A 22,824-nucleotide genomic window follows, 5' to 3' on the forward strand; every position below is an offset into this window, starting at 1 on the left:
TTTGCAGGCAATACCCATTTGGAAATAGCTTTCCCCCCCCCCCCAAAAAATCTGGTCTCTTTGTTACCTAGCAGGAGAACCGTTTGGAAACCCTGCCTCAAGTTTCCACAGATCTGGAACCATCGGCAGTCCATGCACTTCCCCCTTATGCTTGCTTCATAACCAGAAGAAGGTAGTGTGCAAGCGGGACAATCTTTTGATTCAGTACATCAAGGAAGAGCATTTATTTTAGTACTGAAGTTCTTTGATCGGTTATGCAGAAGCAAGCATTACCCACTGATTGCTCTTTGGCACCTCTGTGAATGCAGTTCATTCAAGGCATCTTCCTCCGCAGCTTGCAGCCTCTCTTGGCCCCGCCAACCCCTGCCCTTTCCTTCCTGTTCTCCCGTCACCTCCTTGATGCATCTGGTCTTTCAACACCTCCTTCCCTTCTGCTTCAAGCTGTCCAGAATCAACCTCAGGGCACAACATTCCTAAAGATTCCCAGGACAGTCAAAAGAGAGCTCCCAACGAAACGGCACAAGCAACGTTGCAACACGTTCTTTGGTTGAGGGCAGGGGCAGGAACAGATTGAAAAAAAATGATATAATCAATAGGATCTGGGAAGTTTTTTATTTTGAAGACATCCAAGAACACCCCCCCCCACACACACACACACACTTTTGACAGAAAAACCAAGACACGGGTGTCAAATTTTGGAATGCACATGGAACACATGTTTTGGAGCACACAGAATATCACACTAGTATGAAAACCGAAGAGTTTTCTTTAACAGTAGTAGAATAGCGCCTTACAGCAGCTTGGAAGTGGCTGCTTCCAAACAGGCCTATATTAATTCTGTGTGCAACGAAGATGGCATGCTCAGAACACAACACTGTGCATGTATATTTGAGAATCTTGACTTGCATTTCTTAAAAGAAAAAGAAAGCACTTTCTTTTTATTGTTGGGAAACAAACAAACATGCAGTCCCCAACCTGCCGTCTGAAGTGGCACAGAACGGGCTCATGAAAACCCCTGATTGATCCTTTCAACACACCACTGGGCTCCATTGCCAGCAACCTGGCAGGGGACTGGAATTTTGTTCCACACCATGAAAAGAAAACAGCACCACAGAACTGGAAGACTCGAACCCAGACCCACACCCTTTACTACTGATATGATCATGTACATCTGCTTCTCTCCGATTAAAAACGTACTTAGATTTTAATTTACTTACAGTCATTGCAAATACTATCCACTGGTTAGCTGTCAAACAGGGAACAGAGACAAGGCACAGTATTGTGCCAGCAGACACAGGGGGGTTCCCACCTGCTAGCACAAACATTTCCACCAGCAAACCAATGTCAGATAAATGAAAAAGTCACTCCTTTCAATCTTGCTTCACTCCTTGTGCATTGGGCAGGATATCTGAATTGCTCAACCAAACATGAGAGGCCATATTTAGAGTGATGTATATATGTATTCATCCTTCACTTTACACACAGACAAAAACTAAACATCTTTCAAACTGCTATGGGGATTGGGAGAAGAAGTACGGTTGGTGACGTCACAAGCACTAGCCCATAGGCACACAGATATAACACAGCTGGGAGAATTAGCTTTTCCACAGCTCATGCTGAAAACCTGCAGTTTTGTGAGAGGGTCACATACGTAGGGTTTCCAGAGCAGCAGCATTGTTAAAAACAAAACAGCCTCCAACGGCCTTAAATTGTTGTATCCATCTTCACCCTGAGATTCTTAAGAAATAGCCTAGAGGCAAAGAAGGCTACGTCCTGATTATTTAAAATCAGATATTATTGCCACTCAGCTACTGCAGAGAACCCGGCCAAGAGCTCGTGGACTGAGGAAATCTTATCCACTGACTGAGGCCACTGGAACCAGGAATCTTTTACCAAGGCCTGTCTGCTACAGGATCTATCTAGCCATACCTACATTTCTTTTTTAAAAAAAAAATCAGCCTGACCCTTCAGAAGTAGATAAACTCAATGACCGGACCCCAAAAAATTATCTCCGGTTTCTCCCTTCCACAGAATTCCATGGTCATCAAAGCTGGACAGCCTCGGGGTCAACACTAAGACAGCTGCAATGCCCTGCTGCAGGAGTGTCGTTTTTCCCTTTCATTACAAAAATGCAAAAACAGACAGAAAAAAAAGACAACGTTTTAAAACAAACACACCACTAAAAATGCCCCCTGGAGACTGGCCCTTTAAATAAGTAACCCTAGGGGGCACCACTTGGCCCAAGTCCTCTTTTCGAGGGAGCTCCCCTCGCCCATGGCTGCCCTTCCTTTAGCTCCTCTTGTAACAGTAGACTCCAAACTTCCCATGTTTGGGAAAGCCAAAGGTTCTGACCCCTGGTTCCGGTGGGCCGCATTTGGGCCGGGGAGAGGCAATGGGATACCGCACGCTGCCGTCAGCCAGCCAGCCAGCATCGCAACGGTCCAGCTTACGGAACTGCCATTCCGAGTACAGCTGGCCCACTTTTGCAATCTCGGCCTCGTCGTCTTGGCACGCCTGCTTAGCTTCTTCCAGGGTAAGCTTCTGTGGGTGAGCCAGGTAGTAAACCTTCCCTGTCGAGGGAGGGAGAGAACACGTTACTGGAAAGTCAAATACTTGTGCTGTCAGTCACAAGTACAGGCAAGCTGCAAGATTCGAATTTGGTAGCACTGTAGCTCAGTAGTGCCAGTTCTCCTTGATGTGGCACAGGTGGAGTATTTATTTATTTATACTTCATTTATACTCCAGCTTTCTCCTCAATGGGGACCCAGAGTAGCTTACATCATTTTCTTTTCCTCCATTTTATCTTCACAACAACCCTGTGAGGTGGGTTAGGCTGAGTGTGTGTGACTGGCCCAAGGTCACTCAGCGAGCTTCCATGGCAAAGTGGGGATTCGAACCTGGGACTTTCAGATCCTAGACCAGCCCTCTAACCACTAGACAACACTGGCTCCCCAGTGTAGTGATTAGAGTGTCTGGGAGACTCCAGGGCCGTTTCCATACGTCTTACCTGCCTGCGGAAAATCGAGTGAAAGACCCAGAAGACAGCGTCTTCTCGTGCGAAATCGCACCAGGAAGACACTGGCCGTTTCCACACTACTTACCTTCATCCGGAACACCGCGGAACGTCGTGAAAAAAACGTGGAAGATAGTGTCTTCTCACTTTTTGCGCAATGTTGCGCAAAACTCACATGAGAAGTTGCTATCTTCCATGTTTTTTTCATGATGTTCCGCGGCGTTCCAGATGAAGGTAAGTAGTGTGGAAACGGCCACTGTTAACCGCAATTTTGCTCGAGAAGACGCTGTCTTCCGGGTCTTTCGCGCGATTTTCCGCAGGCAGGTAAGACGTGTGGAAACAGCCTGGGTTTGAATCCCCACTCTGCCATGGAAGCTCAGTGGGTAATTTTGGACTTGTCACACATGCTCAGCTTAATCTACCTCAAACGATTGTGGCAAGGATAAAACAGAGGAGAGGAGAAGAATGTAAGCCACTTTGGGTCACAACTGGGGAGAAAGGAAGCCTACAAATTAAATAAATAAATAAATAAATAAATAAGGCCCTAGCAAACCTTCTTATCTATACAGTGCTGCCATATTGCCAAGTTGGGCATCAAAGAAATCAGCAATTTAATAAGGAGTTATGTGTAACTCCATCGCCAAGCCCAAGGTTCTCCGTCCATTTAAGATGCAAACACCTGAATGGCCTGGTGATCCATCAAGCTTGGGTTCATCAACTCGAACTGGCAGCACGTTTCTAGAGTCTCAAGATCCTCCCCAGCTCTTCTACCTGAGATTCTGTTGACTGGAGATGCCAAGGATTATACGTGGGACCTTCTGCTTGCAAAGCAACTGTTGTGCCACTGAGCCCCAACCCTTTGGGCTACTTTGGAGGAACCGATCCTAGTTGGGAAACATGAGATGTCTGTACAGAGTAGCAAGCAAAAGCCACAGGGTGAACTCCGCCCCGCCCCATCCATCCAAAGTGTCTGATAAGAGTGGCTTTTGGCAACAAAGAGGGAGGGCTTTATCTCAGGGTCTTCCTTCCCGTCTCCCAAACAGCCTCCCAGTCAAATTTTGCTGCTAATTAGAGCATCGAGACTCACCTTTCAGAGCGGAGGAGAAACAGAAGACGTCGAAGCGATGCAGGTTCTTGTGGCGGTCTCCGTAGCTCCGGATGCCAGGGGCCATAGCCTTTCCACCACAGGGCTCCCGGGAGAGAGTGATGGGGTACTGGACCGTGCCGTCAGCCAGCCAGCCTGCATTACACCAGTCCAGGCCTTCCTCCCATGACTTGAAGAGCTGCTCAAAGGAGGCAATCACGGCATCCTGCTCCTCGCATGTTTTCTTGGCCTCGTGGAAATTGAGCTTGTAGCGACCGTGGTGAGGCTGGTAAGGGAAAACTATCCCTGCGGGATGGAAAGGAGCTGATCAGTCAGCAAGGGAAGAACTAGAAGCTGCACTGCTTGCCTTGCAGATGAAATGCTTCCTCTTGCACACAAATGACTGATAAGGTTCAAGGGCAATAGTTTGCACCAGAACACCAGTATGCGGTGCAGTGATTCTTTGGCAATAACTTATTTATGTATTTGCTTCATTTATACCCCGCCTTTCTCCCCAATGGAGACACAAAGTGGCTTACATCATTCTCCTTGTCTCCATATTATCCTCACAATAACCCTGTAAGGTAGGCTAGGCTGAGAGCATGTGACTGGCCCAAGGCTACCCAAGCAAATCTCCAAGGCAGAGTTGGGATTTTGTGGAAGAAGGTACGCAAATGCACAATCTGAAGCCATTCAAAACAATCACATGTTGGATTCTTCACATCAGAAGTACACAGAATGAACAGGAAAGCGGGGGGGGGGGACACGTGTAAGTACATTCATGTGTAAATCGCGTGTAATTCGTCTCGGGTGGTTTGGCTCTTAATATCTGTTTCAGACAGAAGGAATATTGAGGGGAACGTAAATAAAGATGTAGGCTAGTGGCGACACCTGCTGGACAGAAAGAATAGGCTTGGTTCAGACAAAACATGAAACCATGGTTTAAATATTGCTTGTTTTAAAACTAGGGCAAAGCTGGCAGATGAGCACTTGAATCCTGGTTTAACCTCAACAAATGCCAGTTTCAGCATTGTTGCTCTGTAGCTGGAGAGCGGGGTACCAGGGAGCAATGCAGAATGTATGCATTCACACATGCCCGTAGTTAAGACTAAGCAGTTAATAAACCATGGTTCAAGATCTTTGTTTGATGAACTGTAACTAATCATTGATTTAATTAAACCACAACTACATGCGATGTCTGAACCCACTAAATTTGTGTGAAGCTGCCTTATATCGAGTCACAGCCAGTTTGGTGTAGTGGTTAAGAGCAGCAGGACTTGAACCTGGAGAGCCAGGTTTGATTCCCCACTTCTCCGCTTGAAACCAGCTGGGTGATCTTGGGGCAGTCACAGCTCTCTCAGAGCTCTCTCATCCCCACCCACCTCACAGGGTGATTGTCCTGAGGATAATAATAACACACTTTGCAAACCGTTCTGAGTGGGCATTAAGTTGTCCTGAAGGGAGGTATATAAATCGAATGTTGTTGTTGTTGTTACTTATCAAGGTCAGTCTGGTCTGCTGTGACTAGCAGCATCTCTCCAGTGACTCAGGTAGTCATTCACATAATCTTCTACCGGATCCTTTTAATTCAAGATGCTGTGAATTTAACCAGGGACTTCTGCAGTCAAAGCAGACACCCTACTACTCAGCCACAGCCCCTCCCTGTCCTGGCAACCCCTCTGACCAATACTTTCCCCTTGGTCAGGGTCCCCATTTTGGTTCTGAAAAGCCGACCAGCCAGGACTCCGAGTGAGAAAGGTAGATTAGTTTCTATTTAGATGCCCCCTCATTCTTATTTCTGCCCCCCCCCCAAAAGAAAATGCAAAACTGACCCAGGAATATGAGAGGAGGAAGACAGACTTCCTGACATGGCTCCCTTTCATGCCAGCATCTGAGAAAGGGTTATAATAATAATTATGAAGTTATGAAGTCGTCGAAACAACTTAGCCAACTAGAATGGCAGGGAAAGAGCTGCATTCCAGACCGCTCGCACTGTCGAATTATAGAATTTGGTGGTGGGTATAAAATCCCTGAGAATTTCAGATTCCATTTTAAATGGGGGGGGGGCATGTTACTAGTCCTTAAGGATGCATGTTGGATCCGCACACGCAACAGAAGGAGGTGGTTGGTAGTATAGACTGTGCCATTTCGAATGCAGGTTGAGAATGCTATTGTTGAATTCTCTCCACATTAAAAAAAAAACCATTGCAAGTTTTTTTAAAAAAACCTAGAAACTCACAAAAAAGGGATATTTCCAGCCTGGACCTTGATGTGCTAGCTTTCTACTTGCAGGGTGTCTATGTTTGATGGAAAGAAATGTCTATAGTAATACAGTTCATTCTGCCACCTCATCCTGCCGCATGTACAGAACTAGCCCTACTTGAAAAAACACGAGCGCTTAGCATTTATCTCAGAACCCAGGGTGGAGCTGAGTAGATTTTCCACCTATTAAGGGGTGTGACTTCTGGATTCTCTGTCTCTTTAGCCCTTCGCCATCATGAATGATTTGTCCTGTTCTGCTTGGTCAAACGGCAGAGCTGATTGGTTTCCTAAGCCTGCACATGGGCCAGAAGTGCTCAGCTTTTCTCAGTGCAGAATCCAGGAAGCTTTGACACTTCCTCAGACACAACAGACCACTCAGCTCACAGTTCTGCCCCTCCCTTACCTCGCATTTCGAGATCTACAATTCCACTCTCGTCTTCCAGCCCGTCGATGACCTCGCAGCGGTACCTGCCATGATCGTGCAAGCGCAGGTCGCGGATCACCAGGGACACGTCCCCAGGGCCGTCTTGCTGCAGGTGTGCGCGCCCGCGGAACTCGCCAAAGCTTCGGTGCTTCAAGCCGACAGCCACCAGTACGTCCTGGTCTTTGGTGCTGTCTTCCCGCAGCTTGGACCACTTGATGCGGATCTTACGGGGCTTGTCTAGTTGCGGGTCATAGTGGTAGTGGCAGGACAGCGTGATGTTGGCACCGCGGTGGGTGAAGATGGGGTCACCCGGAGTTTCTACCACCAGCTTTACGCCATTGAAGTGAACTGGTGGGGAGAGAAGGGAGAGGTTAACATCACCACATGTGTAGCCGCCTTATGCTCTGAATCAGACCATTGCGCTGTCTAGGTCAGCGTTCTCTGTTCCTATGGGTAACGTCTCTCAGGCAGACAAGGGTCTTTTCCAACGTTTGCTACCCACGACCCTTCAACAGGAGATGCCAGGAATTTCTGTAATGCTGGGCAGGGACTCTGCCGCTCCTGTTCCACTAAGTGTATCTAACACAGTATTGTCTTATCTCTAGCAAGATTCAGGTCCGGTAGCACCTTAAAGACCAACTAGAATTCCAGGGTGTGAGCTTTGTCAGATATGAAGAATGGAAAAGGGAAGGAGTCCGTATGTTTCCTGGAAGCCGCTTCAATCAGCGGATAAATGTTTACTGGTGGTCCCTGGCCCTAAAGAAGCCCACCTCGCTTCAACCAGGGCCAGGGCCTTTTCAGTCCTGGCCCCAGCCTGGTGGAACGCTCTGTCAATGGAGACCCGGGCCCAGAAGGACATACTATCGTTCCGCCAGGCCTGTAAGACAGAGCTGTTCCGCCAGGTGTTCGCTGGTTGAAGGGGGCGGTGCCATGTCAGCCTCCCACCTTTGGGGTGGGGGGTTCTCCCCACCATTGCACTTTAATGTACTTGGTTAATTTATTTTATTATTGCTTATTGAATGTTGATTTTAGAATTATTGTTTTCTTGTTTTTATTGATTTTAACTGTTGTTCACTGCCCAGAGCCCTTGAGGATGGGTGGTTTATAAATCAGAATAATAAACAAACAAACAAACAAATAATAATCCAGAAAGAGGGGTGGAGAGGAAAGACTCTGGAACTGTTGTTGGTCTTTAAGGTGCTACTGGACTCAAATCTTGCTGTTCTACTACAGACCAACACGGCTACCTCTAACTGGCAGTAGCTTACAGGCTACACAAGGGTCTTTCCAACACCTGCTGCCCAATCTCTATCTGTAGTCCATTCAGGACACACAAATTTCCCCAAGGGAGCAAATTGTGGATCCCTGGGGAAATGAGGGGGAAGGGGTTAACTGCCTCTGTCCACATACCACAGCCCCAATTCCAACCTAGCCCTGCATGCTTGGGAACTAAGTTTTAATTAGGAGCTCCCAGAGTACATCTGGGTTGGGAGGATCTGGGAGCAAGAAGTAAACCGTGCATTGTACTCATATCCTGACACTCAGGACTGGAAGTGTACACATTAATCTCTGTAGTACCTAACAATCACCATTAGAGGGAGAGAGAGCACCACTCACTGATTGGGAAGTGGGGCTGGGGGGATTTTGTGCAATACACACAAACCGTAAATTTTGGTTTTTCTGGTGGCAGAATTTGGGAGATTAGGGGAGTTTACCATACCATAAATTACTATAAAGTACCATAAATTATGGTAAACTCTCCTAATCTCCCAAATTCTGCCACCAGAAAATCCAGATTTTGCAGTTAGCATCTGCTGAAAACGTCATTGCAAAATTGTTCTCATTTGTACAATGAATATCAGAAGAAACAAACAACTGATACAACAGCCATACAAATCAGCAGGCCTTATTGCATCCAAACTTGGTAACAACATTTCAGTTTTTCAAATCACATTTAAAATCAATATTTGCAAGAGTTTGATATTTTAAAATCTGGGTTTTCTGCATTTGGGATAGATTTGAATCCTTGTAAGTTTTTATTTTAAAACTCTACTATTTCCATCTCAAGAATCCTACTTATACTGCCTTGAGTTCCTTGAAAGAAGAAAGATTGTCTACATCTGTAATAAATAATACTATTTTCAAATTCTAATATGGTGTAATGATGGACCAGGGTGACCTCCGATCAAATCCTCACTTTCTAGGGTGACCTTGGGCCACATTCCTTTCTGAGCCCACTTCACAGGGTCATTGGGAGGATAAAATAGGGAATAAAATACACATCCTGAAGTTTATTGGTTCAGGAAGGAAAGGATAAAAACGTACTGAATAAATAAAGTGTTTCGGGGAACAAAAATGTTTCAGAGGCAACCCACAAAGCTTACTCGGCCACCTTGGGCCTGTCCCTTCCTTACAAGATCGTTGTGAAAACAGACGAGAGGAGATCTAAACATACCACCATAAGATCCTTGGAAGAAGGGAGACGGGATAAAAATGGGACTGCTTGGGTTAAAAACAGGAACAAATTTCTTGACCAAATTCACAGGAAAAGTTAGAATGAGTCATTCATAGTTCTTTTCCCCCCAACTTCAGCAGGTCAACAGCAACTTCCAGATACCTCTGCAATACTCATACCCAGGACACAAGCTCTTGTTTGCCCCTCACATTACAGGTATACTTCCACTGAATCTGGAGGTTCCATTTCAACCATCATTGCTAATAGCAGACCAAACAGAATACCAAACAGCCAAGTTTAACCCAAAACCTCTCTTGGGTCAGAAAATATCATCAATCAGTCCCTTTTTTTGGCACAGGAATGAATATCTCTAGCTCCTGCCTGGCACAGCTTCTTCTTCTTCTTCCCCAAGCCCAGGTGTCCTTTTTTTGCTGGCCTGCACTTACTTTCCCCGTTTCCATTTCCTTTGTCATTCATGACATGATCATAGTAAAAGCCGTTGTAGAAAGGGAGGCCACAGCAGGTGCTGTCCGTTTGCAGCAGGATCACAACCACAGAGAAAAGAAGCATCACTCACAGGAGACTCTGGAAACAGGAGCCACGGACCAGCTGTCAGCCAAAGGGAAGGGAACAAAAGTCAGACAGGTTAGGACACGAGCCTTTGGCCTTTTCTGATCGGAGGTCCATATTGACGCCTGGAGGCAATAGGGAACTCACAAATCGACAAGCACGAGGCAGAAAGTCCCATGAAATCACAGTCACATGACAGGAAGAGATGGACACGGCGTCTTTACGCCTGCCTATACTAAAAAGCATTCACACACCTGCCTCTCTGTAGTAAGTAGCCTCCTGCTCCTATCAGCATGCATGCAAAAAGAAGCAAGGGTCTGGCACCCTGGCTCAGTGCGCACATGCATTAGCAGACAAAAAATGGTAGATTTAGGGGGGCCCATGACTTGGCAGGACGGTATTTGTGACCTGTTTCACAATCCTGCCCCATGAGATGCAGAGCACTGGGTAAACACCCAGGGATGGAATGACATACCCTCTCCAACAGGTGATCTCCCCCTGCCCTCATAAAGGCTTGCCTTTTTATTAATATGTCCTGATCGGGTCCTGTTGCAAGTTCAGTATGCACCATAAAATCATAGCAGAGCAGGGCCTTCTCTGCCATAGCCCCTAAGGAGGGAGAAGCGAGACCCAACACAGCTGCAGAAGTAGCAACTCAGCTCACAAATACAGTCCAGGTATTCATTAAAACTCCATCAAGCAGTCCACAAAGCTGCAAATAAATTACCCTTTTCTTTGCTGCAGTCTTCTGGATGGATGGATAAGCATCATAGCACTAAGACTTTAAAAATCTCCTGTAAGAAGGGGTGACTCTTTCTCTTTGGTTACCAGCCTGGATGGCCTCCAAATTTCAAGGCCTTGGGGAAGATGTTCTGCCCCATTCAACTGTCACCTTCACACACACACACCAGTCCCCAGGGTTTTTTTTCTGGGAAAACAGGTGGCGGAACTCTCAAGAGGGAAATGAGGAACACACGGGATTCTTTGGAATCATATTATTTTCAAGCACTATTGACGAGTATTTTCAAGAGGTGCCGGAACTCCGTTCCCCTTCATTCCCCCTGAAAAAAAGCCTTGCCTGTCCCATTGCTCTCACAGAGGATAAACAGGGTGAAACAGAACCGGAGAGACAACAATGGTCCGTTCCCTTTGGTCATAGATCCAGAGGAGTTAGCCATGTTAGTCTGTAGTTGCAAAATAGTAAAGAGTCCAGTAGCACCTTTAAGACTAACCAACTTATTTGAAGCATAAGCTTTTGAGAACCACAGCTCTCTTTGTCAGATGCATTGTCAGCTTTCGAGAACCACAGCTCTCTTTGTCAGATGCATTGTCAGCTTTCGAGAACCACAGCTCTCTTCGTCAGATGCATCGTCAGTTCCCTTTGGAATCTCTCCACTTGGTGGACTAGAATTCAAAGACCCACAGTGACATTCTAAGCAGAGTTATACCACTCAGAATCTATTGGAGTCAATAGGCTTAGAAGGGGAAACGTTGCATAGGATGGCACTGCCAAGGTCAAATCTATACCAGCTATGATGCTCACCTAATGATCTTGGACTACTTGCAATTTTCCACACCTCACCTACTTCACAGGACTATTGGGTGGTTAAAATGAGGGAAACCCTCCAACAAGTCCAAAAATTTAGAAGGGAGAGATTTTAAAAAATGTAATAGACTGCTAAGAGATTTAAGTGGCTAGATTGTGCCTTTAGGCAATTATACAATTAACTGGATCCAGTTTCAGGTCACATCTTTGCTTCCTTTTCTAATGCAGGGGTCGATCTCATTAAATAAAAACATACGCAGTAACTTTAAAATCAGAATGAAGCCCCAAAGGTCCTGCAAACTCCCCTCCAGCCAAAAGAGGGAGCGTGGTGTCCATGGAGTTTGCTAATTAGCTCAGGAATTTGACTTCTTGGCCTTCTGGTTAGACAACGTTTACAACCCCCTTTGGTAACTGTCACTGCCCAGGGTGGGTATGTGTGTAAAAAGGAGGGAGGGAGGGTAGAGATCGACAGACCTTTTCTTCTTCCAAAAGGCATCCGGTTCTTGCCTTGCCATACATTCCAGAAACTCACAAGCTCTGCTTCTTGTTATCTACACCCATCTCCGATACAAAACTCAGGATTGTAAATACTTGGGGGCAGAAATGACCCTCCATTTAGTACAGGGTCAGTGCAGTTACAGCATACAATGAGGTGTCACCCAAATGCCCAAGAGGAGATCAGAGGGACACTCATATATTCAGCCCAGAAAATATATTCAGCCCGGAAAATCCACAACAACCAACTCATATGTTCGATTTTTTAAAAATTGAATACATGCTTACAACTAAAAACATTTTATTTCAAAATAGGAAATGATTGGTGATCCCCAGAAAAGCCCACACTTTACATTTCTGACTAAATCAGCGCTCTGGAGAGGGCTTCTGATCTCAGAGCAGGAACTCATACAGGGATATAACGGGAAGTCTCCTTGGAAGGAGTTTTGTCTGCTGCATCTACATAGGGGGGTGAATGAATGCTGCACCCTTGTTGAGCTAGAAATGAGAACAGAATTATTTGTTCCCGGCAAAGAGGCAAAGTCTGAACAGTGATTCATTCAGAGATACACCAAGCAGTCTCCTCTGTGGATATTTTGAACTCATGGGAGCTTTAATTTATTTCTTGATGCACAGCGGCACTTCTCTCATGGCATGTGAGGGTGCCCCAGCGCACAGTGTGCAAATTACTAGCATGAGATGGACAAAATCTTAATGCCCACAGGAACACAAATACAGAATTGAACAAATCTCATGAACCTCCCAGCAACTGTAACACCACATTGCAACTTAAGGGAACTAGTCTGTGGTTTCTGAACCGACCTAATAAAGCATCCATTAATTCTATGGATAAATGTGACCTTTCTAGAGAGAGATTTTATCCTCACAACAATCCTGCAGGGTGTTATATAACGGCTAAGAAAACATGTTATGATCCCAGTTCAGTCTTGCCTCACCCATAAAATCATTAATGGCCTTAGCACAAGCCACAGGCTCTCCCCTGCCCCTGCCCCCCGTTACACCACTATTGGCCTACCTTCCAGGGCTGTTATTCCCATCCGAATCAGGAAGCTACTACATAAATGCTAAGCAGCACTGTTATTAAGCAGGCTAAGACCCCGACTCCCCCACCCCAGAATGATCAACCCGAGGAAGGATTTGAACCCAAGTCTTCCCGATTAAAATCCAACTCACTCAATCCACTCAGCTTAAGGTCTGCAAGCAATCTGATAAAATCAGAGCATGCAGTTCTCATTTCATTCCATTTCATTCATTCCATTTCATTCCATTTCATTCATCGTTCAGCTATATCAGACTAACTATTCCTGCAAAGAACAAGATAATGTGGCAGGTTCCTTCTCAAAGTCCAAAAGCATTCCCATCTAGCCAGAGCCCAGAGTTAGAGTTACAACAGTGGCCACAGACACCCAGAAACGGCCCATTTTCATTCCCTTAGGCAGGAAAGTTTTAGGGAGCAATCACCCTTGAAACGAATCAAAAGCCACGCAAAAGCTCTCACGCCATCCCCTTTCATTTCAGTGAAGAACTTCCTGATAAATCCCGTGCTGTATTCTAGGGCATTTAAACTGCCCCCACCTTTACCCCCACTTTTCATTTTTGAAGTGGCAGCTGCCAAAGACATGAAAGAGTGAGTCTAGATCCAACTAGGGGCTTCCATGGGAAATAAGAAGGCACACCCTGCTCCAGATCTTCCATTTATATACGGCAGCTAAGTGGAAACTCCATGTTCAGAGGCAGTATACCTGAGACGCAGGGAGTAAACCAAATGAGACAGCCCACACTACCATGCCCTGTTTGTGAGTTTCCAGAGGCATTTAATTAGCTGTTATATGTATACTAAATTAGATGGACCTTAATTTCATCCAGTAAGGGAATATTTATGCTGTTAGCCGAGTCCCTTCTAACCCTCAAACTATTCCCCCCAGTTTCCACCATACCCTTTCTCGATTTCATTTCCCATCTGTTCCCATTCCCCTCCAACAGCCTGCTAGAAAACTCTTCATTGTTGAGAGTGACTTTGGGCCATCAGTCAGTTAGCCTAACTTACCTAACAGGGCTGTTGTGAGGAGAAAATGGAGGAAGAGGGCCCCACATATGAGCTCCTTGGAGGAATGGCGAGACAAAAATGTGATAGACTAGAAAAATATGAATTTCTGCCCCGGAACCTCCCATGTACGCATCCCCCAAGTTGACTGCAGTTCCACAGACCCAATCCCCCCACAAAATTGGCTGTAAACTCCCCCCACAATCTCATCTCTGTCTGAAAGGCACAGCTGACTCCTCAATGAGACGAAGTCCACAAGATCACAACATGTTCCACATCTGCTGACGTTTGCTTTTTTTTTTCTTTCCAGCAGCCCTCTATCCCAAAATCTTCCTTTGGAAGAGCATGCACAGAAGTCACTCACTGGTTCTTTTAAATCCCCAAACCATGAATGAAATTACTGTTTTTTCTTTTGTAATGACATTGCCAATGGAAGAAAATTGCATGTTACCTATTAAGATTCCCCTTGGAATCCACTTCTCACAACAGGGTAGGGGGGGAGAAGGGGGAGAGACTTTGCACTCCACTGTTTTCTATTGTCATTTAGAAAAGAATTTTGTTAAAAATCATCTTAACAGGACCGTCCTGGAAATGAAGTCTCAGTGGAGCCTCAGGCCCCTTCCACGTTGTTTGAGGCCAGTCTCCACACACACTCTTTTGCCCCTTTCCTGATAAATTGGTTTCCATTCTTACGCACAAGGGGCATTGGGACATACAGAAGTTAAACTGGATTTGGTCAAATCCGTTCCCCGTTACAAACCTAAAGCTGGCCAGAATCTACAATCATGCACACTAGCCAACACGAACAACTTTGGCCATGTCTTTCCAATGGGAAACTTAACATGGCTTGGGTGTTAGATCTCATGTGAATGATCTTTATGACTGTGCACACACGATCCTTAAATCCAGCTGTTTGGGGCAAATCAGTCCCAAAGGCAAGCAACCCTGCATTGGGCACAGTGATGTATTCAAGGTCACTTACACACACGAGCCAACATTCACCTGTGGCGTGCATAACATGCTCAAACGTGTTTTTTTTCCTAAGATCACATATGAAAACTGCCTTGCCAGCTCTAGGAAAGGGTCTGAAATTCCCCACCCTACCCCCTTTTTGCAGATCTCATGAAAGCAGCTTCATCTCCCCCTACACCCAGGCTGGACTGCGCACCTTGGATTTAACAGCTACCCCTCGCCCTGTGGCTGCTTCTGCTTCCACAATTCTCCCTGCATTTCTCAAAAGGCCGAATGCCTCCAGGGCACCTTTGCAGAAAGGCGGATCCCCTGCACCTGTGCTTAGAAGTTTCCGCAGGATTTCTGCAGGCAACCGGGAGCAGTTTGCCCACAGAGCCCAGCAGTGCACGCCCAGTCTCTGCCCTGCTGCCCCTCTCAGGGGCTGCAAACTAGATCCCAGTTGGGGAGGGGGGACAGAACTGTCCCCATCTCTCCCTATCCCCTCGCCCAGCCATCGCTGCTTCCAGGAAGCCTCTACTTACAAATCAACCAGTGTCCTTTGGATGAAACAGCGGGGAGAGGAGCCGCCTGGCTTTATCGCTCACTCCTGAGTGAGTGATGAGGCAGAGCAGAAAGTTTAGTGAAATGGGGAGGGGGGGCTGAAAGGAAACAGCCCTGGGACCAGCCTCTTTCGCACGAAGACCGGCCTCTTAAAGCAGCACGCCCGTCTTTCCGAGATTGCTTCTCCTGGAGCTGGGAGAGAGGGATGCAGATCGGAAGGGGCGCGGGCACGAAAGATGGGGGCATCTGGCCAGGGGGCTGCCCTGGCTTTTTCCCTGCCCGAAACAACAATGCAATTTGAAGCTTTGCGCCAAATCTTTTGGAAAACCACCGAGATCCGGGGCTACCTAGACCCAGAATAAATGCCTCCAGTCTTACAAGTCATGCAAAAAAGTCTTTATTAAATGTCATGAAGAGACCATAAGGGGAGTGGGATTGACCTGGGAGATTCAGTTCAAATCCTTGTTCGGCCAAGGAGCTCAACAGGTGAGTTTGGGCCAGTAACCCTTTCTCAGCCATATCCACCTCACAGGGTTGTTGTGAGGACACAATGGGGAAGGCAGAGCCCAGGGTTGACCCCTCCAGGTAGGGCCTGGAGATCTCCTGGAATTACAACTGATCACCAGACCAGAGAAACTTGTTCCCCTGGAGGGTAGATTTTGGAGGGTAGACTCTATGGCACAACAAGAAGAAGAAGAAATTGGGGTAGAGTTGCTAGGCTGCAGCCTGCAACCCCCCAGGAGTATTTGGGGTCAGAGACAATGGGGTCAGGGACAAGTGCACCCTCATCAAGCGGGTGTGCTGACATCACTTCTGATGAAAACTGACAATGATGTCAGGGGGACACTCTAGGATTTGCAAACACTATGGTTAAACTCATAGAGTTTTCAGCAAATCCTAGAGTGCCCCCCTCCAACATCATGATGCCATTTCCCCTCACTTTCTTCATGTTAATGATTCAGGCAACAATCAGGTTAGGACGAGGTGCCCTATAAGAGAATATACTGTAAGAAGCTCAGCCAATTAATCAGTGGCTCCCATGAGCCCAAAGTATTCTAGAGATTTATTGTCGAAGGCTTTCACGGCCGGAGAACGATGGTTGTTGAGGTGGTTGTCTTTTGGTGCTACACCTCTGAAGATGCCAGCCACAGCTGCTGGCGAAACGTCAGGAACTACAATGCCAAGACCACGGCAATACAGCCCAGAAAACCCACAACAACCATTATTCTAGAGATTGCCCCTGATTTGGTGGTCTAGCCTGGTCTCCTTCCAACCATCCTCTCCTCTGCACTGATTCTGTTATGTCTCATATGATTGGTTCATTCATTCACTGCAGACAAGCAGCAGAACCAGGAACCTCTGAGGAGGCTACCTGTTGCATCTCTGCATGAGTCTCTTTAAGGGCTTCTCCCCTTCCAAAGCATGCTTAGATGATTGTCTCAATAAATGGATTCCTCTGAAAGTGGGCAAATGTTAGGGCCAAATCACACGCTATTCTGGAAGCTCCATAATTGGAACTCACAATGTTTTCTTTCGCCCTAAATCCAAAAAGAAACTTGTAAAGGGGAGGGGAGGTCATACTGTGACTTACTGAGAGTAAATCCCACCAAGCAAAACTGTCCCTGTGTCTCCTTCTTCCTGAAAATGGCAGTGAAAGCAGTGCTGTGTCGGACTAGAGTTGCCAGCTCTGGGTAGAAAAATTCCAAGAGATTTTGGGGGTGCAGCCTAAGGAAGACAGGGTTTGGGGAACAGTCTCCTACCAAAGCAGCCATTTTCTCCAGGGGGACTGATCTCTTTTGTCTGGAGATCAATTGTAATTCCAGGAGATCTTTGAGGCCCACCTGGAGGCTGGCAACTCTACTGTGTTCTCCTGTGCTGGAATTTCTTCTGGATCAAGACAACAGCACCAGGACCCTATCTCATGTGCCAAAATTCCTCACCGTGGCGGGGGGAGATGTTCATTGCTGGATGCGTGACTACAAAGTGGAGTTGGAATAAGAAAAGGAACTGGAAAGCTGTGTGCACCGTGACCCCCTGGCCTCTGGGCCCTCTGGGCCAAAAGCTGCTACTGAGGCTTTGTTATACTAGGATGAGGAAATGGTGTCTGGATCCAGCCATGCTCTGGAAGCAGGAGACATTCAGAATGGAAGGGGGGAAAACCCTTTAAAACAATAAGACCTGCCCATTCAAAGAAGGCCCTGTCTTCAAAGATGTATTTTGGCAATACATTACCGACCAAAGGCATAGGGTTGCCAGCCCCAGGTTGGGAAATTCCTGGAGATTTTGGAGGGGTGCAACCTGGAGAAGTTGAGTTTTGGACAGGAGGCACCTCAGAGGAGTGTAATACCATAGAGTCCACCTTCCAAAGCAGCCATTTTCTCCAGGGCAACTGGTCTCTATGGCTTGGAGATCAGTTGTAGTTCCAGGAGATCTCCAGCCACCACCTGGAGGCTGGCAACCATAGAAGGTGCACTCCAGGGCTGGGAGGCGAGAACTCATCATGAGATAACTGCAAACTCATCGCCGTTTTGAGATCCTGTAGAAGATTTCTCAAGTTGTTCCCAGAGGTACGAAAAGGTTGTCAAATTCCCAGTGGCAAGTGTGTCGTTGATCTTTCTTGAAGTACATGAATAATTATTAATTTACTCCTATACATCCATGCCCCCTTTTTAGTCAAGCCATTCTAACAGTGCAATCCTAAACAGAGTTACACCCTGTAAAGCCATTGAAGTCAATGAAGAAGGAAGGTGTGACTCTGTTTAGGATTGCACTGTAATTGGCCTGTGAGATTCGTTGTCCCTCATTTCCTCGCAATTGTTATTTTAGCAGCCTCGAGACAATTCCATACTAAGTATAGATTTCTCTGCTTACATAATCTTTTAATAGCCCTGAGATAATTACCTCCGGCAATGTGGGAAGTCTATATCCAATAATCAGACATATGATATTTACAACATTTCTCCAAGCAGAACAAATTTTTGGTACATTGTCAACCAAAACTTTAGTGTGTGCCATATTAAGAATGTCACTGCTTCAATCACTGACGGATGTGCCTTCTGATTGGAAAGCGGAAGTTCTAAGACTGCTAACTTTGAGTCGAGAAATTTCTGGAAATTTGGGAGGGGGATCCTGGAGAGGGTGGAGTGTAAGGAGGGATCTCCATAGGGTATAATGCCAAATAGTTCACCCTTCAAAGTAGCCATTTTCTCCAAGGGAATAGATCTGAAGATCAAAAGATCAATTGAGATTCTGGGTGATTGCCAAGCCCCACCTGGAAGTTGGCAACCCTAGGAAGTCCCGCAAAGACACAGTCGACAGCCTCCTCCAAGGGGAAGCAATTCAGCTGCATTGATGTGATTGGATCAATTGCACCAGACTCAGGAGACACTAATTAAAAGGAAGCAAAGCCAGAACTTGCATCAAGCAGAGATATAACGGGCAGCCTCCATTGTAGGTGGATACTTGGGGTTCAGCAGAGGTTTCCATATTTAAACTAATTTTGGCTCATTAGTTCTTTCATGGGAAATACTATTCTAATGTTATTTTTGTTCCATTTGCTTGCTCTTGATTAGGAAACAGCTATGGTTGTCAGACAACAGTGGAAGACCAGGAGGGGCATGGATATGGGAGGTGCCCATTTCCCCAGAATTGATATCTCTAAGAATCACTGAAAACTTCACAATTTTACCATAGAGTTTCTGGAAAATCCTAGAGAGGTATGACATCACTTCTGATTTTCCCGGAAGTGATATCATGCTATCGCAGTCTGTGATTTTTTCTTTCTTTCACTGGCCGCTGGTGTTCTGACAGGCAAGGTCCACTGGGGGCAGGACATCTCCCACCCGCAGCATACACATGGCAACCCTAGGGTAAACGTTCCTGCTTTAATCTCTTTTTATTTTTAAGAACAGTGAAATCAAAATGAGTAGTTGAGGGGGGGGGGGTTGAAAGAACATGAAGTGAAAAATCTGAAAGTATGCCTAGCTGCCTTCAGCCCCCCCCCCCTTTCACTCCCATTCACTGCTCCCCCTTTGATCTCAGTAGCACCAGCATCTCTGATAAGCCCTGGACCAAGGTGGTTCTTTCTCATATCACCAAGAGGCCTTATCTGCCAACCAGTCTGTCTCCCTGTAAAGAACAAGGAAATGTTGTCTAGAAGGGGCAGGCATAACCTTCCTTTGCATACACAAGAAAGTTGTCCCAAACTGGGATTTAAGCAGCTGAAGTCTGGCCTCTTTTAAAATCAATCTAGCTTCTGTGCTTTGTTTTTTTTCCCCTACCTCAATGTTTTGTAATCCCTGCTTCCTTGAGGAAGTCCTAACTGCTCGAGGATCAGTTTTCTTGAAGGGATGGCTTTTTTGTAATGTTTATTTACAAATCTGTACATTAAGAAGCAGAGAGGTGGCAAGCTTCCAAATGAGCCATATGCATTAAAGGCACCAGCAGGCTTGAACTACTCCACCTCTCAAAGGCTGTTTCCTCCAGGCAGTTACAAAACTCATAGGATTAACTTCTATGCTGGTTATATTGTGTTACAGGAATGGCAGACACAATGTGAGAAATCGCTGCGTTTAAGTCACTATATGATAACCCCAAAAAAGCAGCCCTATCTAGAAGATCAAGGACAAAACTGAGTCTGATGTAATCACATGATAAAAGCTATGCAATTATTAAAGTGTCGGAAGGGGGGAAACTAGGTTAAAACCCCCTATCTAGATGGGATAAGATAGGATAAATCCCCCCTTTGCTTTGAAGGTGATCTTGGGTCAGTGGGCTCTCCTTGCCCCTGAGCCAATCTCAAAGAATGTTCGTGATGGTTGAAAGACACACACTGCCCTGAGCTCATTGGAAAAGGATAGGATTAAAAAATGCTCTAAATGAAATAAATCAATAAAATCAAGGGAAACTTTGAGCTTCGTGGATGGGTTATGAATCATGGGATGGGGCAGGGAGAATGCATGAGGTACATAAAGAGAACCTACGATGCTGACATTAAATCTTGCTATTTGTGTTCATGCGTTATTTGGATCGGATCTGTTTGGTGCAGAAGGGGGCAGAGAGAATCTGTCTGGTGGAATGGGGTGGCTCGATGCCATCCTGTTCAGCTGGACTATCTCTGGCCATTTGTGGTCTCCTCTTTAGCTGATGGCGCAACTTCTCCAGCCTGGGCTTCTGCCTTTCTCGTTCTAGAGATCTATTAATTCATCTACCAATTGATACATTTATCTATTAATCTAGAGATCCACATATCTGTCCATTCACATGAGGCTGCCTTGTACTGAATCAGACCCTTGGTCCATCAAGGTCAGTATTGTCTATTCAAACTGACAGCGTCTCTCCAGTGTCTTAGGCAGAGGTCTTACTAGTCACCTACTTCCTGGTCCTTTTTAACTGTAGATGCTGGGGATTGAACCTTCGACCTTCTGCAGGCCAAGCAGATGTTCTACCACTGAGCCACAGCCCCTCCCCATCCATCCATCCAACCAGCCAGCCAGCCATCCTGCAGAACTGGACCTCCAAACATACCATCCACTGACAATTGAAAAGATCAGCCGCTGCCAAACTGGCTGTAAAATAATTTAACGATCATAGATGGATGGAGAAGGTTTATGTGTTCGTCTACTTTGGTCCAGGAAATGAAGAAGCAGCACAGTAAAAAAAAAATATGCTAAAGTCACATAGGAGGCAAAACTTCTCTGAGTTCAACAGTCAGCATTCAGTCAGAGGGTGCCAGCCAGCATTCAAAACAGAAAGGTTATTTAGATGTTTCAAAAGGCTTCAGATCTATACATTTCAGGCCTGGGATAAATCTTCTAGGTGCATGGAGACACCATGAAATATATCACGCATACAAGATCATTTCATACAAGCATCACCCCTTTTTCACACGATCCTAAGTGATGTAATGAAAATGGCTTGGCAAGATACGAGTATGAAAGACCCTAAAACATTTATAGACGTTAACATTTGATCAGGGTGGGGAGGGATACTAGAACATAAAAGGAGATTGGAGAATTTTCATCTATTACACTGCTCTGTTGATTTTGGATTAAAGAATTTTCTAACTAGGTGCCAGAAAGAAGGTGTTATGAGGTTGAGGGAAGGGCAGCGATTTAGCTAGAACCCAAATGCAGGGAGCAAGCTACACTTTCTGCCATCTCTTTGCTGCTGATAGAGAAATTTATAGCTTATAAGGCCAGCTTTTTAGTACCACCTCTAGCAAGAAACAGCTTTGAGGATAAAATCTTGCATGCAGAAGGTCCCAGGTTCGATCCCCAACCATTGCCAATTCAAGAATCTGATGCAAAGAAATGACCTTTCTCCACCTGCTGCCAGGTAAAGCAGTCAGAAGTGGATTAGATGGACCAATGATCTGTCTGTATATTAAGCATGAAATCTATTATTTTAATAATTTTAATAACAACAACAACAACAACAACAACAACAACAACAACAACAAGTGATATACCACCCTTTAGGATGATTTAACACCCACTCAGAGCAGTTTACAAAGTATGTTATTATTATATTGTCGAAGGCTTTCACAGCCGGAGAACAATGGTTGTTGTGGATTTTCCGGGCTGTATAGCCGTGGTCTTGGTATTGTAGTTCCTGACGTTTCGCCAGCAGCAGTGACTGGCATCTTCAGAGGTGTAGCACCAAAAGACAGAGATCTCTCAGTGTCACAGTGTGGAGAAGATGTTGGCAGGTAATTTATATCTACTCAGGAAGGTGGGTTTGGGCTGAGTCATCCTGTAAGAGTTTCCCAGGGTGTGGAATGCTAATGGAGGGTATCAAGCACCAATCCATATGCAAAAGAACTTCCTCAAGATACAGTGAAGCCTCCCTCCATTAGCATTCCACACCCTGGAAAATCCACAACAACCATATGTTATTATTATCCCCACAACAATCATCCTGTGAGGTGGGTGGGGTTGAGAGAGCTCCTAGAAGCTGTAACTGACCCAAGGTCACCCAGCTGGCTTCAAGTGGAGGACTGAGGAATCAAACTCGGTTCTCCAGATTAGAGTCCAGCTCAGACTGGTATTCAATCTGCTGTAGATCACTTTGGGACAGGGGATGGAACAGAGAACAGAAGCCAAATGCGGTATGGCTGTGAATGGCCAGCAATTTTGGTGAATCCTGGGGTCCCACTCAAAAGCTCTCTATCCATCTAAAGTAAGATTTGAGACCAGTAGCACCTTAAAGATTTCCAGAGTATAATTTTTCGAGAGTCAGTTCTTGAAAGCTTCTACATTGAAAATCTTGTTGGTCTTGAAGGTGCTACTGGATTCAAATCTTGCTCTTCTACTGGAGACCAACACTGCTACCCACCTGAAACTATCCACCTAAATGTATAGTTTAAAAAAAAAAACTAATAAGGGAGGGCAGATCTTA

At 45.8% G+C, this 22,824-nt stretch overlaps 1 protein-coding gene across 1 annotated transcript; it reads right to left on the bottom strand.

The window, feature by feature from the left end:
- Window positions 1-605: 605 nt before the first annotated feature.
- On the bottom strand, window positions 606-15,468 carry HAPLN3 (hyaluronan and proteoglycan link protein 3). Its single transcript, XM_055002694.1, has 5 exons — window positions 15,408-15,468; window positions 9,685-9,847; window positions 6,763-7,131; window positions 4,101-4,403; window positions 606-2,570 (listed from the first exon to the last, which is right to left on the bottom strand). The coding sequence occupies exons 2-5, from the start codon at window positions 9,806-9,808 to the stop codon at window positions 2,290-2,292; spliced, it is 1,077 nt and encodes a 358-aa protein (XP_054858669.1). The 5' UTR covers window positions 9,809-9,847; window positions 15,408-15,468; the 3' UTR covers window positions 606-2,289.
- Window positions 15,469-22,824: the final 7,356 nt, after the last annotated feature.

The sequence above is a fragment of the Eublepharis macularius genome, chromosome 18 (genome assembly GCF_028583425.1).
Source record: "Eublepharis macularius isolate TG4126 chromosome 18, MPM_Emac_v1.0, whole genome shotgun sequence".
In the NCBI taxonomy this organism is placed as follows: Eukaryota; Metazoa; Chordata; class Lepidosauria; order Squamata; family Eublepharidae; genus Eublepharis; species Eublepharis macularius.